At 38.4% G+C, this 17,528-nt stretch overlaps 2 protein-coding genes across 2 annotated transcripts; one reads left to right on the top strand and one right to left on the bottom strand.

The window, feature by feature from the left end:
• Positions 1-510: 510 nt before the first annotated feature.
• LOC139432728 (uncharacterized) lies at positions 511-5,670 on the top strand. The gene has a single exon (XM_071201493.1). The coding sequence runs from the start codon at positions 511-513 to the stop codon at positions 5,668-5,670; it is 5,160 nt and encodes a 1,719-aa protein (XP_071057594.1).
• Positions 5,671-8,089: 2,419 nt separating this feature from the next.
• Positions 8,090-12,460, bottom strand: LOC111419876 (uncharacterized). The gene has a single exon (XM_071201492.1). The coding sequence runs from the start codon at positions 12,458-12,460 to the stop codon at positions 8,090-8,092; it is 4,371 nt and encodes a 1,456-aa protein (XP_071057593.1).
• Positions 12,461-17,528: the final 5,068 nt, after the last annotated feature.

Genomic DNA, 17,528 nt, shown 5'->3' with positions numbered 1-17,528 from the left:
TTATTTCGATTTTCAATTCCCCAAAAAAATACCCTTTTAATTCCGCGAAAGTTTTCGTTTAATATTTATTGGTCCTTCGAGCCGGATGTTATAATCGCGGATTATTTCGATTTTCGCGGAATCACGTTAGTTTCTTCACGTGTGCGCCATTTTTGGGTGGTCTTCAAAAACGTGGGTGCTCCAAGGCTTCACTTGGTGCCTTTTCAACGCCGTCATCCGGGTGCTCCAACCCTCCACCAGGTTCGACATCGCCTTCAACGTGCTCCAAGCCTTCCCTTGGTGCCTTTTCAACGTCGTCGTCCAGGTGCTTCAGGTCTCCACCACGTGCCACACCGCCGTCAACGTGCTCCAGATCTTCTCCTGGTGCCCTTTCAACACCATCATCCAGGTGTTTCAAGTTTCCCTCAGGTCTCCATCAGGTGTCATCGTTTCAACGAAATTCGTTAAATCTGCAACAGGTGACAATTTACTTAAGTTTCCGAACATTTCTTATTCGTGTTCGACTTCGCGATGCCGAAAGAATCATCCGCGAGCGAACTAGACGTTATTTTCGAGCGTCAAAATGAACTCTACAGTTCAATTTCTCGCGCAGCTGATAATGCTCGTAAATTGGCCATACCTAAGCGAACTTCTGGCCAATTCGCCGCTCGTTTAGAGAGATTGACCGATAATTGGACCGAATTTAGTAAAAACCATCGGCTCTTAAATCAATATCGGTCAAGTTATTCAGAAACCGTATACTTCTCAGATGATTTATATAATTGTTGTGAAGAGAGTTACATAGACTCTAAAGCCGTTATCATAGATATGCTAAACGACATAAAAAAACCTTCAGATGCTACGGTATCTACTGCTCCGGATGTCGTCGAGTCGCGTTCCAAGCAGCTTCCGCGCATTAGTTTACCAACATTTAGCGGGCGGTACGCGGATTGGACGCAATTTCGCGATCTTTTTGTAACTATGGCAAAGGACAACGCCTCTTTAACAAAAGTAGAGAAATTCCAATATCTCAAGATGAGTTTAGAAAAAGAACCCTCCAAATTAGTTAAAAATCTTCTTATTACCAACGACAATTTCGACGTCGCGTGGACACTGTTGGTAGAAAGATACGAAAACTTAAGAATCTTAATTGACACCCAACTTACCATTCTGTTATCCATCAAAGCTCTTAAAACCGAGTCCTCTGTTGAGCTCAATATGTTAATCTCGGAGGTAAAAGAGTCTCTCGGAGCGTTGGAATCTTTGGGATGTCCAGTTGATCATTGGGATCATCTTTTAATACATATTCTCGTGAGAAAGCTGGACTGCGAATCGATCAAAGAATGGGAAAAGTCAATAACTGATCGTAAGGTTCCGTCAAAATTTTCAGAATTCTCTCAATTTCTTATCGGGCGCGTTTTAACCCTCGAAGCTATTGAGAAGCTATCCGATAAACGAAAAAATTTTAGTTTTTCTTCAGGATCAGGCAACAAATCGGGAACGATAAAATCTCACAATGCATCGGCTAAGAATTGGACATGTGTTTTGTGCGGTGACGAACATTATTTATCTCGATGTAAAGCCTTTCTCGCGAAATCACCAAAACAACGTTCCGAATTCGTCGCCGATCATAAGCGTTGTTACAATTGTCTCGGTCGTCATCTCCTCGATAGATGTCTTGTAACATCACGATGTCGCACGTGCGCGAAACGACATCATTCGCTATTACATGAGTTTCCCCCTGAAAAACTAAACAAAATTATTTCAAATGAAAACAATAAAACTAATTCGAATTTACCTGAACCTTCAACAAGTCATCGTATTCACTCGTTCCATATTCATTCTTCTGTTTTGTTAGCAACAGCCTTAATTAAAGTTAAATCAGTGCGTGGTGACCTTTTTCTGGTTCGCGCCTTGATTGATCAGGACTCGGAAGTCTCCTTCATAAGTGAATCGTTGGTGCAGCGTTTGTCTCTTCCTCGTAGTGCAGCTTCCGTTCCAATTAACGGTGTTGGATCGACGCGAACGTGCATATCCAATGGACTTGCTTCGATTCAATTGGTGTCGCGACGTGATGGTTCGATCTCGTTTGAAGAAAAAACGTTTATTCTTCCGAAACTAACTTCATACGTGCCTAAAGTACAGTCGCAAAGTATTCCTCCGGAACTAAAGACACTTGATCTGGCTGATCCTGAGTTCAACTCTAATCGCAAAATCGATCTTATTCTTGGTGTTAAATTTTATTCGCGTATCATTCAAAATAACATCCGAAAATTTAATAATGGGTTCATGGTAGCACAAGAAACGTTGTTCGGTTGGATTCTCTTCGGTTCAGTGTCCGATTCGTGTTCTATCTCAAAATCAGAGCGGTACGGGTTCCAGTGTTCGGTCGATCGCGAGCTTTTGGAGACGATTCAACGTTTCTGGAAGTTGGAGGACGATTCTGTTCCGATCCGGAAGCTTTCTTCCGACGAAGAAGAATGTGAAAATCATTTCCTTCAGACGTATTCGCGGGATTTAAGCGGTCGGTTTGTTGTTCGGTTGCCTTTCAAGCGATCTCCATTAGCGCTCGGTGCCTCTTATAACGTCGCCGTTAGATCTTTCGGACGAATGGAACAGCGGTTCGCGAAAAGTGAGAGACTATCTGTATCGTATCACGACTTTATGCACGAATACTTGTCTCTCGGACACATGCAGCTCGTTTCATCGAACATACAAGCTCCAAATTATTATCTTCCGCATCACGGAGTGGTTCGTGAATCCAGTACTACAACTAAATTGCGCGTCGTCTTCAACGGGTCTGCTCCAACATCTTCCGGACTCTCATTAAATGACTGTTTACATATCGGTCCAAAGTTACAGTCAGAATTGGTTGATGTTCTATTGCGTTGGCGACGTCATAAAATTGTCTTTTCTTGCGATCTAGAAAAAATGTATCGTCAAATTTATATTCATCCGGAAGATAGATCCTTTCAGCGGATAGTTTGGCGTGATAACCCTTCTCAAGAGATTCAAAGTTACGAATTAAAAACGGTTACCTACGGTTTATCGTGTGCACCATTTCTAGCTATACGATGTCTTCGACAGCTGGCCAACCAGCATTCTGGTCTTCAACCATCCGGTTCAGCGGTACTATTAAACGACACGTATGTTGATGATATTTTGACGGGTGCGGAAAACATTGTCGAAATTGGCCAAATCATGCAACAATTGAATTCTATTCTCACGGCGGGCGGCTTTCACGCGCGAAAATGGATTTCTAATCATCCTGAAATACTCGCACAATTACCTCCTGACGATGTGTCAGTCACTAAGACGGTTAATTTCAGTGAAGATGATTCTCCACGAGCGTTGGGACTTCTCTGGAACAATGAAAGTGATCAATTTTTGTTCGTGTTAAACAATAAAATCGAAATTAAAGATCCACTCACGAAAAGATCCGTCTTATCATTCATAGCGCGACTGTATGACCCTCTCGGACTCTTATCTCCATTCATCATCACTGCCAAAATCTTCATGCAGGAGTTGTGGGTGCGCGGGCTCGATTGGGATGATGAACTTCCGGGCGATCTCGCGAAAAAATGGACCCTTTTTCAACGCGATCTTTTAAATGTTCCAACGATTCGCGTTCCGCGATGGCTTTGTATTGATAGTGACACAATTAATATTGAGCTTCACGGTTTTTCCGATGCGTCTTCGAGTGCCTTTGGTGCGGTCGCTTATCTTCGGGTAGAAAATTTGGCGGAGGTGCGGGTAGTGTTGATTGGATCTAAAACAAAAGTTGCTCCTTTGAAAAATGTATCGATACCACGCTTGGAACTGTGCGCGGCGGTAGTTCTTGTTCGGTTGATAAAGCGCGTTTCGGTTGCATTAAAACTAGATAATATTCCTGTTTTTCTTTGGACTGATTCCACAGTAACGCTTTCGTGGATACTCAGCCACCCAAACAGATGGAAAGACTTTGTTCGTAATCGGGTCATTGAAATTCAAGACTTACCGGAAGCTAAATGGTCCTACATTTCCAGTTCAGAGAATCCTGCAGACTTAGCTTCGCGAGGTGTTCCAATCAACCGCCTTCAGAACGAATCCATCTGGTGGTCCGGCCCTCCTTGGCTTTCTGGTCCTTCAAATTCTTGGCCAACTTCGCAAATTCCAAATTCTCCAGAAGCCGATCGTGAGAAGCGAACTACGATTTCATGCCATCTGGCATTGGTTCAAGGCTGGGATCTAAAAACAAAATATTCTTCGTTAATAAAACTATTACGAATAACGACGTGGTGTTTTCGTTTTATTAAAAAGCTTAAACGTGACTTTGTTACAGAGTATATTGATCCAGACGAAATTGAAAATTCTCTTTTGTTTTGGGTTCGTGACAACCAACAAAGCAACTTTAACGAAGAAATTCAATGTCTACATAATGGAAGACCTATTCCAAAGTCAAGTTCACTATATCGACTTACCCCTTTTCTTGACGGTAATGGTTTACTAAGAATCACCGGACGTCTTCACTTCGCCTCTCTACATTGGGATGAAAAGCACCCAATGATTCTTTCAAAAGATTCCCATTTTACCAAGCTGATTATCGATGCTCATCACAAACGGACGTTGCATGGTGGTACACAATTGACGTTATCTTCAATTCGAAGACGATTCTGGATTATTGGTGGAAGAGCTCCTGTTCGAAAATTCATCCACCGATGCATCGTTTGTGCAAAACAAAGATTACAATCAAGTCAACAATTGATGGGTCAACTGCCGCCTTCACGGGTTGTTCCCTCCAGACCATTCCTTCACTCCGGGGTTGACTACGCAGGTCCATTCATTTTGAAAACTTTTAAAGGACGAGGTTGTAAGACATATAAAAGTTACTTAATCCTATTTATCTGTTTAGCTACTTCCGCCATCCATCTAGAAGTAGCTACAGATTATACAACGAATGGATTCATAGCCGCTTATAAACGTTTCACTGGTCGACGAGGACTTTGCCAGTGCTTATATAGTGATTGCGGTACTAACCTTGTAGGAGCTGATAAGGAACTCCGCTCTCTTTTTACTGCAACCTCCAAGGAGTGGAGAGGAATAACTGACTTATTGAGCAATGATGGAACACGTTGGAAATTTAACCCTCCAGCATCACCACACTTCGGAGGAAAATGGGAAGCTGGCGTCAGATCTGTGAAGACTCATTTAAGAAGAATCGTAGGATCATGCTTACTCACTTACGAAGAGTTTACTACGGTTCTCATTCAAATTGAGGCTATTTTAAACTCTCGACCCCTTTGTGCTGTTTCAGATGACCCAACCAATTATGAAGTTCTTTCTCCGGCACATTTTCTGGTTGGATCATCTCTTTCTGTTGTTCCGGAGCCTTCATTATTGGACGAAAAGTTAAGCCGTCTCAACCGATTTCAACTTCTTCGAAGAATTATCGATGAATTCTGGAATAAATGGCAAAAATTTTACCTTCAATCCCTTCAAAACAAAACAAAATGGTTTGAAGAGGTGAACTTACCAACGCTTGGATGTTTAGTTCTCGTCAAGGACGAGCGACTTCCACCAGCAAAGTGGATGTTGGCTCGTGTTTTAGAACTCCACCCCGGAAACGATGGTCGTGTACGAGTAGCAACCATTAAAACACCTACTACAACACTGGTGCGTCCAATTGTCAAGTTGTGCGTTCTTCCACATTAAATGGCGAATGACGCGAATAACAAAGATGGCGAGGATCCGAGGATCCAATTGATGTTTCGATTGACCGGTTGATCTCGGTCGAATTTTTTTTTCTTTTCTTTCATTTTATTTTAAATTCATTTATTCAATTTCATTTCATTTTATTATAAACTTTTCATTTTTTTTTGTGTGTTCAATGTAAATATTTCAATTTCTTTGTCTCTTACTTACGAATTACAGTTGTCTGTGTTGCCGATTCGGCAAGGCGGGCGGTATGTTTAAAAAGTTTAATTTATTTTCATTTTGTTTATTTATAAAATTGTTAAAAAAATGTATTGTTTTCGTTTTATTCACATATTTTATTATTATTTTATTTTTAAATTCAAATATTATTTCATATTGTATTTCTTGTTCCTGTTTGTCTTGTATAAAAGTCGTGTTTTTCGAATAAATGTCCTCTTTTGTCGTTCAGATTTCGTGGAGTTTAATTCAAAACCTGTTTCCTCAAAATTATTTCGATTTTCAATTCCCCAAAAAAATACCCTTTTAATTCCGCGAAAGTTTTCGTTTAACAGTCCAGTTAGGAGTATACCCTTTTGTGAACACACCACGATGTTTCGATATTCTTACAAAGTCATTCAAATGAAATTTTTTTTAGTTCCTAAAAGAAGTATGTTACTATTACAACGCAAGTTTAAGGAGAAAAATGAAACACAAACGCAATCACAGAAATACACGATTTGTATGGCAACAGCTGTTGTAACAATATGGTGGCCAGTAACATATCGAATTTTCCTAGTGTAATTTTTGCTTAAAACTGACCAATAGCAACCCCTCTTGTTGGCGCTTCAATATGAAAACAGTCTTTCGAATTAAAAAATAGAGTATAGTATACTGTATAAACGAGGATTTACTGCAACCGCAAGATTTCATAAAATATCTGTCGAAAAACATACTTGATTGACATTCGTAAGTATTTACGAATGTCAATCCCTATTGTCGCAAAGTTCAGAAGCAAATCGACATGCGTATTGAATCATTTTTAAAAAAATCGAAGACGATAGCTGGTGATGAATTATCGAATGAATTTTGATACAATCTTCATGAGAATTGTCGTGAAACGAGCCAGTTTTTTTGGTAGGTGTTTTGAAATACGAAGTTCCGTCAGGATAGAATGAAAGTCCAAGAAGTAAACTTAACTTATCTTTTATTATCCGAACTTCTACAATATTCTTTTTCGGATGGAGCGAAGCTTCTTTAACCCATTGATAAGTTAGGATGTGTAGACGACGCGAGTTGGAGACCTTTCTTGTAGAGAGGTTAGATATTAACTGCCCTTTCGTTGAAATGAGAGGTTTTAGGAAAACACTTTATCGTTCTTTTTGGCGAGCCAAATAGTGGGAAACAAATAAGCTAAAGGCCTCAGTTGTAGACACATCTTGTTTGTTTTCTGTTATCGTTTCATTTCGTGGTCAAAGCAACCTGCTGGAGCGGAAGTGTTCGCCCTGAATAAGACAAACATCCTGTCCGCTGGGTAACTAACACCTCCCCCATTTAGAATTTTAATAATTTATTTTTATATTGTCATTAAAATCGAATACAGACTAATGAATATAGATGTATATATGTTAAGAAAATACACAAAAAAAATGTTAAGAAAATATTAGAAACGCAAACGGGAAAATTTGAAACGCTTATAAATGTCAATTAAAGTTCGGGTGAAAAACTGTCAAATAAAGAAAATGAAATGTAAACGTCTTACAGTTCTTGTAGAATCTTTTAGTTGTTGTTCAAACAGAAAATAAAAGTCGAAACACTTTTAACGAACATCTATTTGAAATAACACGGAAATACTTTAAGCACAGAAAATTGACGCGTGGTCTCTTGCACGTGAACGTCAACTCTTGTAGAAAAAACAACGGAATGACAAAACTTAAAAAATACGGAACAAGCCGACTAATTAAATTATAATTAACAAAAATAACAGAAACTATTAACTTTTAAACATTACCGCCCGCCTTGCCGAACGGACGGCAACCGAAATAACAATAAAACATGTGAAAAGAAAGCATAATCTAATATTGAAACATAATCAAACACAACAAAATAAAAGAACGACGGACAACGTTAAGAAAATCCGAAACAATTAATGAAAACGAAATTAACACTCAATTATCGGCACTCGGTAAGACACAAAGTTTAGTGACGGGTCGCGTTAAAGTCGTTGTTGGTGTCTTCACCGTTGCCACTCGCGCAAATCCGTCCGGTCCGGGGTGGAGATGCGTAATTCGACCAAGTGCCCACTTGGACGGAGGGAAACGTTCGTCCTTTATAAGAACCAACCTTCCTACTTGAGGTAAGTTACGTTGCTGATACCATTTATTGGAATTTTGAATGAACTGGAGATAAAATCTCTCCCATTTTAGCCAGAAGTCGTCTATCATTCTTCGCAATACTGAAGCATACTGCGAAGCTGAAACGGCCCAGCATAATCTATGCCTGAATGTTGGAATGGTTTTGAAGGACGAACTCTGGCCGAAGGAAGTTGACCCATGAGCTGCTGGCCTGTAACAGCTCGCTGTTTTGCGCATATCATGCATCGATGGATAAAAGCCCGAACGGGAACACGGCCTCCAATGATCCAAAACTGTCGACGAATGGAAGTGGAGGTAAGTTGTGTTCCTCCATGCAATGTTCTACGATGATGGCTGTCAATTATCAATGTAGTGAGTCTGGAGTCCCTTGGCAGTATAATTGGGTGTTTCTCGTCCCAATCCAACGTCGAAAATCGAAGGCGACCAGTGATACGGAGAAACCCCAATCCATCAACGAACGGGACTAAACGGAACAGTGGGCTTGAACGCTGAACTGCTTTTCCGCTCTGCAGAAGTCGGATCTCTTGACCGAAGTATAATTGCTGACATTCGCGAACCCAAAACATTAAAGAGCGATTAATTTCTTCCGGCGACAGAATATCTGAAACAGAATAAAGCTTATTTCTGTCGAAAACTCTGATACACCAAGCCGTAACACGAAGAAGTTTGCTCAAGGACGAATATTTTTCTTTAAGGTCCCAGCCTTTTTTCACCATGGATGCTGTGTTTGAAGTTGAAATAGCTCGTTGCTCCACGTCAGCTTCGGTACTCAACGTTGTCCGGAACAAAGGCCACTGTGATGATGATGAACGGAGCCAGGAAGGTCCGGACCACCAAAAATCCTCTTGCTGCAGTCTCCTCAATGGAACGCCACGAGATAGTAGATCTGCTGGAGTATCCTCGCTTGGGAGATGATGCCACTTCGCCTCGGTCAATTCCTGGATCTCGGTCACCCTGTTGCGAACATAGTCCTTCCAACGTGATGGATGGCTGCAGATCCAGAATAGAGCAACGGTCGAATCGCTCCACAGGTGCACTGGATGATTAATAAGATCCAAAGTCACGCGAACTCGTCGGATCAAACGCGTAAGAATAACAGCGGCGCACAACTCGAGTCGCGGTATCGTAACGCGCTTAATTGGTGACACTTTTGTTTTAGCGATAAGGATTGAAACACGCACTTCATCGCCCGAAACAACCCGAAGGTAAACCACCGCACCATAAGCGCTGTTCGAGGCGTCAGCGAATCCATGAACCTCGACCGATTGTGCACAGTCCGACAACCCAAGCCACCTCGGTACCCGAATAGTTGGAACCTCTTTAAAATTATCAAGGAAAAAACTCCACCGCGTCACCAAATCGCTTGGTAAAGAATCGTCCCACTCAAGATTTCGAGTCCACAGCTCTTGCATAAAGATTTTGGCTGTAACAACGATAGGAGCTAGCCAGCCGAGCGGGTCAAACAACCGCGCGATAAAGGATAAGATGACGCGTTTGGTAAGTTCGAATGGTTTATCAGTATATGACTTGAAACTGAACAAAAAATTATCCTCTGAATTGTTCCAGAGCAATCCCAACGCACGCGGCGAGTTTGATTCGTCTAACTTAACAGTACTTGAACCTGAAAGGAATTCAGGAGCTAAAGAACGAAGCACTTCAGGATGATTCGACGTCCATTTTCGCGCAGTAAAACCACCCGCCGTCAGGATAAGGTTCACTTGAAAGATAACCTCCTGAACCTTGTCTAGATCGTTCGCGCCCGAGAGGATGTCGTCCACATAAGTGTCCAGTCGAATAACAGAAGCTCTCAGAGGCTGTGAGCTTAAGTGTTCGTCCGCTAGCTGCCGAAGGCACCGAATCGCTAAGTATGGCGCGCACGATAACCCGTAAGTAACGGTAGTTAGCTGATAGGTTTGAATAGGATCCGTACAGTTTTCACGCCAAACGATTTGTTGATACCGCCAATCGTCTGGATGTACTTTAATCTGTCTGTACATTTTTTCTAGATCACACGCGAATACCACCGGATGGCGTCTCCACCGGAGAAGAACGTCGACCAACTCGGTTTGAAGTTTAGGCCCGGTATGGAGACATTCATTTAACGAGATGCCCGAAGATGTTTTCTGGGACCCGTTAAACACGACGCGCAATTTTGTTGTCGAACTGCTCTCCCGAATAACTCCATGATGAGGCAAATAGAATTGAGGAAGTTCACGAAGCGGGGCCGATACTTGACGCATGTGATCCAATTCAAGGTATTCACACATAAATTGATTGTACTTCTGTTTAAAATTCAAATTTTTGGCGAATCTCAGTTCAAGTCTTGTGAAAGTCTGTATGGCAATCGGATAAGAAGCGCCCAATTCAGTGGGAGACCGACGGAAAGGAAGACGAACCACGAAACGACCGTTTAAATCACGCGAATAGTTACTCACAAAGTGATCTTCGCACTCTTTTTCGTCCGGCGAAATACAGGGAACCGAAACCGTATCGTCTTCCTGTTGCCAAAAACGTTGAATAATTTCAAGGAGTTCCCGATCAATCGAACATTGAAACGCGAACGGGTTTGAGTTTGAAGACGGTTGATCGGCCATGATACCGGAAAGAATCCACCCGAGGGAGGTTTGTTGAGCCACGAGCGATCCATCCTCGCTTCTTCGAATTCCATCTTGAATTATTTTTGAGTAGAAAGTAACCCCAAGAATCAAATCAATATTTCTAGATGATGTAAAATCAGGATCAGCTAGCGGAAGGTCTGCTAACTCGAAGGGAATATGCGCTGTTCTTTTTTGAGGAAGATATGCGGTAAGTTTCGGGAGAATTAGAGCTTCTTCTTCGTATGAAATGAAAGGGTTCACTTTTGATGTTAGTTTAATGTTCACAGTACCGCGTGAGACACTGGTGTGCTGTGACCCAATGCCAAAAATTGGGATACTGGCTGAATGACGCGAAATCTGCAACTGTTGCACCAGGGACTCGGAGATAAAGGATACTTCTGATCCTTGGTCGATGAGAGCTCGAACTAGAATGGTTTCACCGCGACTAGAAACTGTTAACACTAGCGCTGTCGCCAGAATCACGGGGGTATGAACGTGGTGTGAATTTATAACGTGAGAATTTGAGGAAAGTGGCGCTTGATTATTATTTGTTCGAGATGAAAGTTGCTGAACGTTTGTTTCGGGGTTCGCATGCTGTGTGCTTGTAGAGCGTGAACGGGAATCTGAAGGGGCATCATGCAACGTGCTATGGTGATTCTTGTTGCATACGCGGCAGCGCTTCGAAACGCGACAATCCTTTACAAGGTGAGGTCCAAGACAGTTAAAGCATCGTTTATTACTTTTCACGAATTCGATTCTTGCAGACGGACTCTTCGCAAGGTACGTTGGACATGAAGAGATATAATGATTCGAAGTGCATATGAAACAGTTGGACGTTCCGGAAGATGCGTTGTGAACTTTTACAACTGGGATCTTCGTGGAATGTGAAGTTTGGTTAGGCTTTCGGTTTGCTTGCAAGTTCTCGATTGCCTCCAATGTATGAATACGCCCGATTAAGAAGTTCTCGAGTTCTTCATACGTTGAGGGATCTCGATGGTCACCGATGGACTTTTCCCATTCTTTCATCACGTCCATATCTAATTTTCTAATAATCAGAAAAACTAGAAAATAATCCCAATGTTGGACGGGACATTTCAAAACTTCAAGCGCACCGATTGCTTCTTTCACTTCCCCGACGAGTCGTTTTAATTCACTCGAAGATTCGTTCTTCATAGCGCGCGCGGAAAATAGTATTGCTAATTGAGATTCGATTAGTAACCGGCGATTTTCGTATCGTTCAACTAACGTCTGCCACGCCCTTTTGAAATTTTCATTCGTTATCGCGATGTTTTTGAGCAATTGAGCTGGCTCACCGATTAATGTCATTTTCAGGTACTGCAATCGTTCAACGTCTGATAATTCCCGATTATCAGTAACCATTGCGACGAACAAATCCCGAAACTGAGCCCAATTAGCGTACTTTCCGTCGAAATTGGGAAGTTTGATTTGCGGCAAATGTCGCGAAGGCGCCGATGGACGAACCATCTCCGTTACGCTTCCAGCGGGGGCTTGAGAAGGCTGAGGAATTAGAAATGATTCCATCAGATCGAGAATTTCGCCCTTGGCCTCCATATACGCCTCCTCACAAACCGAAAATAAATCATCTGTGAAATATATTGTTTCTGTGAATAAATGCCGATATTTTGACAAGTATTTATGCGACTCGTTGAATTCACTCCAATTCGCTTCAAGTCGCTCAAGACGACTTTGAATGTTTCCGCGAGTACGTTTCGCGATCGCGAGTTTTTTAATATTGTCTATTGTGCGAGAAATTAACCCGTGAATGTCATTTTGCCGTTCAAAAATCGGGTTTAAATCAATTTCACTAGCGGTTGCCATGGTAACGTAACACAAATAAACACGAAAACGAAAAATCGAAAAACACACAGAACGTTCTTTCTCTCCGCACTTCCGGTTATAGATCCGGCTCGAAGGACCAAAAAATGTTAAGAAAATACACAAAAAAAATGTTAAAAAAATATTAGAAACGCAAACGGGAAAATTTGAAACGCTTATAAATGTCAATTAAAGTTCGGGTGAAAAACTGTCAAATAAAGAAAATGAAATATAAACGTCTTACAGTTCTTGTAGAATCTTTTAGTGGTTGTTCAAACAGAAAATAAAAGTCGAAACACTTTTAACGAACATCTATTTGAAATAACACGGAAATACTTTAAGCACAGAAAATTGACGCGTGGTCTCTTGCACGTGAACGTCAACTCTTGTAGAAAAAACATCTGAATGACAAAACTTAAAAAATACGGAACAAGCCGACTAATTAAATTATAATTAACAAAAATAACAGAAACTATTAACTTTTAAACAATATGTTACCGGCCAAACACGATTTTAGGATGAACTAGTGTCGCCTAGGCCAAACCAGTTCTCCCTACAAGCTATTAGGACAAATCAGTATAGCCTAGGCCAAACACGTTCATCCTGTTAACGATAGGATAAACCAGATTAGCCTAGGTCGAATCGGTTTATCTTCGTTAAAATTTACTTGCTTTAGGATAAACTGGTACGTCCTAGTCTGAACTAATTTCACCTAGTTTGTAACTTTTATAAGCTTCTCAAAGAAATCTGAATAAACGAACAGAAATAAAATAGTCAATACGATTTATTAAAGTTATTTATTAACTAATCAGTAATTTCACATCTATCACTAGATCAACTTATATTCATGCACAGAAATCACCTTGTCTGTAATTTGCTTATTTACTTATTTTTGCAAGGTTTACTCTGGTGGTACTTAGAATTGCAGAGTACTTTGTTTTTCTTACAATTGCATTTGTTTGTTGTACAGTTTTTCATGCAACTGCCTTTCATGAAGCCTTGCCCTGATCCAATAGAATGTTTTGTGGCTGCAGTCCTTAAAGAAATTTCAATATCCTGGTTAATATCTCACATCTAAAAACTTCTGAATGCAGACGCCGAAATCAGTACCAAAAAATTAAAAAAGAAGTTAAAACAAATATTTTATTACAGAAAATTATGCAAAATTTTAATAAAATTATACCTGCAATAATGTTTTTGAAGTACGCCATGTTTGGTGCCAACTATGTAAAGACCCTCGTCAGTCTTTTGAAGTATTACTCCAATTATGTTTCGAAGGTCGCCTCTGCCTTTGTCTACATCTGGAATAGGTATGGTTACCTTGTCTTTAATGTTAGCTGGTGGATGGGATTTGTCAGTGGAAGCTTTCATTGTTTTAGCTTATTTTCTAAATTTTATGTCGCAATTTTTCTAGCATTTTGAATGTCGTTTGTGTCAATTTTCACAATGTTATCATCATCACTGTCTTCGTACTGTTCAGTGTTGCTGTCATCTTCGATTGCCTTCTCTAGATCATCTTCATCCTGAATATTATTTATGATTTCTTGAGGCAACGAGGAAGTGGAAAGTCCTACTCGATTCTTCGATTCCAAATAATACTTTGTAAGGTGTTTGTTTTATGCCAGAGTGGTAAGCTCGATTTGTCATGAATTGGACATACCTTAATCCTTCCGACCACTTCGTCGAATTGTTGTCCTTTAACCAACAAGTTATCATATTTTCAATGTCTTGGTTGGCACGTTCAACAGAACCCTGACTTTGGCTGTGCCTTGGTTTTCCATACAGAATTTTCAGTTCTGAAGATTTGCGAGTTCACTTATAACATTATTGACAAATGCTCTGCCATTATCAGATTGAAGAATGCACAGGGCCCCTATAGTTAGGAATATGTCATTCAAATGATAACCCACTTCTTCAGCCCTCTTTGATGTTAACTCACGAAGGAGAACAAATTTTCTCGAGTAATTAAGTTTACCTGATTCGTTTTATTGTTATTTGGTGAATTATTTCCAAAGTTTTGACCGTTATAGTGATTCCCCCATCGTGGATAATGATTTTCATTTCTGTCCGATCTATTGGAGTTATCTTTTCCGTTATTATAATTATTATTGTTATTGCAGTAGTTTCTGTAATTCCTATAATTATTTTCGTTTTGATTCGTTTTATTGTAGCCGTTTCCGTTTTGTTTTTCTCTGTTGTAATTATTCTAATTGTTAAATTTATAATTGTTGTTATCATTTAGGTTAGATTTATATCTGTAATTATTATTGTTTTTAAATTGTACATAGTTTAGATCTGTTCTAGATTTATAATTATTATATTGTTCCCTTCGATTCATCTCCGAATATGTATCTAACCTTCGTAAAATTTCCGGAATTGTTGTCCTGACATGGTAAAATGGTTTAATAAATATAATACTATGTTCCGTTCCTCTAAATCTTTAATATGTTTACATTTGTTATATAGTTCACATGCATAGTTTTCTCTATTCAAATTTTTTAACTCTCTTAATTCTTTTTCTTGTATAAATCTCATATTTTCTATCATCCTCTCTTTAAAATTTTCCGTTTGTTCTTTGATTTTTATTACATTCTCTCCGTTATTAGAAATTCTCTTATCCAATTGTTTTATAGATTGTTCTATTAACTTTTGTTTTTCGTTGTTATTGTCCATTTCTTTTTGTATCAAATTTAGTTCGTTGTTTGTTTTCATCTGACTATCATGTAAGTGTTTAACATTTTCATTGGTTATTAATTTAAATTCCTCCAGTTTGTTGTCTTGTTGTTGTGTCACTTCGTTTATTTTTTCTTGAACAATTGTTTCATTATTTATTATTTTCTTTTTTAATTCTTCATTGTCACTCCTCAATTTACTTAAATTAATATTCATACATTCAAGTCGTTCAGTTATCACTTTTTAACCTTCCATAAATTTCTTTAGATTTTCTTCATTTCTGTTGTTAATTTCTTCTAAAATTCTTTGATATTTTTCTTCATTTATTTTCCGATTTTCTTCATTTATTTTTCTATTTTCTTCCATAAATTTAATCATCATCTCCTCTATAGATGTACCTTTACTTGCTTGTTCTTCCTCTTTTTTGTCTTTAGATGTCGATGCTACATTAGTTGTCGAAGGTTTCGGCATTGTTTCCTCACCTGTGTCCCCGATGTTGTGGTTCTACTCAAAGATCTTTCTTCCCTCTCTGTTTCGTCAGTTCTTGATAAAGTTCTTCCCCTAATTTTTCCTTTCTGACATCGTTATTTATTTATTTATATTTTAGTTTTAATTAATATAGTTTTTTTTTACACTAAGGATAACGATATTTATTAAATTGTCTTTTGAATTGTTTTTGTTCGGATTGTATTATCAAATTGTCTTTTGAATTGTCCCACGCCGTTGCCAATTTGTGTTGATAACGATTGTCAGTGAAGTATTTATAAGATAACGTTCGTTCTCAGGGTTCACTTGTGTGAGTTCAGTTCAAAAAACAAATTTATTTAAGATTAAAAAAATGATAATAATTTAATAAATTATTTAATTAATTACTTAATAAGGGTTTAATTTTATATCATGTGTCAAGAATAGATGTTGTGTTAAATCGGACTGAATATACTAAATATTGAATAGTCTAATTGACAAAAAAAAATTAAATTAAATTTTCAAATTCAAATTGATAATGAACAGTAAACAAACATCAAAGACTTATCATAATTAATTTGTTTTGTCTCTATCTCGCTCTGACTGGCCGTCTCTTTCTATCTTGGCTTCAATGTCCGAATCCTCTAACTCATCTGTTAAATTCTCGGTGTTTCCTCACTCTCACACTAGATGTCAATTTAAATCAATCGTTTAAATTTTCTTCTTCCGGGTTTTTCTTTATTCTGTTTACTGTTTCTAAGGTTAATGTTTTAAAGGTTCACTTCGAATTTTTAGACAATTTTATTCACTTGGTTAATTATTTTTTTAGAGTTCTAGTTTTTTTTTTTAATAATTCAAATTCAGTTTAGTTATTTCTTCTTCTTACTCTTGGTATCGGGTTATGTTTTTTCTTTAGTAGCTTTTCATTGTCGAACACGTTCACAACAAAACGATGCTTCTTCTTCTACGGTTCAACTCTAATTGTTAATGTTATTTTTTAGCGTCGGTTCTTCAAATTTTTCATCAAATGCATAACGACTTAGCTACTGGCAATCGTGGATTATTCCCAAAATAGTTAAAATTCAAGTTATATAAGGTACTATTGAAATTTTATTACTTTCCAGTGATATTACGGCATAGATTACTATTGATTAAGTGAAAGATCACATTAATAAGTCTTTTGAAAGAAGTTATATCGATAATTACATGAACAAAAATAAATTTTCAACTGACAGGTAAAAACGTAGTCATGCTTTTAAAGTTTTAACGATTCCTATCAGATACTCGTATCAGTCTGAATTACTACAATATAAATTATATTTTAAATCGCCCATCCAATATAGTGACTTTAATATTAATTTTAATAAGTAATAATTATGAAGTTGAGGTTGATTACAATGTTGGTTTCTTAAATTTTGACTGTAAGTACTTTTCATACATTTTTATATTTTCAATTTTAATATTAACTTATAAGATTTTTAAATTGTTTTGAATTTTTTTATTATATATTTCATTTCTTGTAGTTTATCTCTGAAGATGGGTTTTTAACCTAGGATACTTAACCAATAAAATATCGTCATTTACATAATCCGGGCTTCTGAGACCCGTTATATAAAATCACGTGTAGTCAGAACAGAAACAAAGTTATTGAAGTAAAACTTTATTTATTTATACATATGTACGTTACAAACGTGAGGTTAAATATGAAAGTGAACATTATTGTTAAAAAAACATTTTTGTTTATTGTGTTTAGGGATTAGAGAAGCATTTAGTGCACATTCTAATACTATGCTTATTACAGATATTATTTTTACAAGTAATACATAACCTATGGTACATAACTAAAGTATATATAACCATTGTGCTTTTACGCTCAATACTTGCGGGACATACTGAGCATCTTTTTCTCTTAATTGTTGCACTTGTGTGAGTG

Source organism: Onthophagus taurus, chromosome 2 (genome assembly GCF_036711975.1).
Source record: "Onthophagus taurus isolate NC chromosome 2, IU_Otau_3.0, whole genome shotgun sequence".
Classification (NCBI taxonomy): domain Eukaryota; kingdom Metazoa; phylum Arthropoda; class Insecta; order Coleoptera; family Scarabaeidae; genus Onthophagus; species Onthophagus taurus.
The sequence above is the reverse complement of the archived record's forward strand: the minus strand, read 5'-3'. Positions and strand labels throughout refer to the sequence as shown.

What these genes read in the sequence shown, in the direction of transcription:
- LOC139432728 (XM_071201493.1), top strand. Translation starts at nt 511, where the DNA reads ATGCCGAAAGAATCATCCGCGAGCGAACTAGACGTTATTTTCGAGCGT.
- LOC111419876 (XM_071201492.1), bottom strand. Translation starts at nt 12,460, where the DNA reads ATGGCAACCGCTAGTGAAATTGATTTAAACCCGATTTTTGAACGGCAA.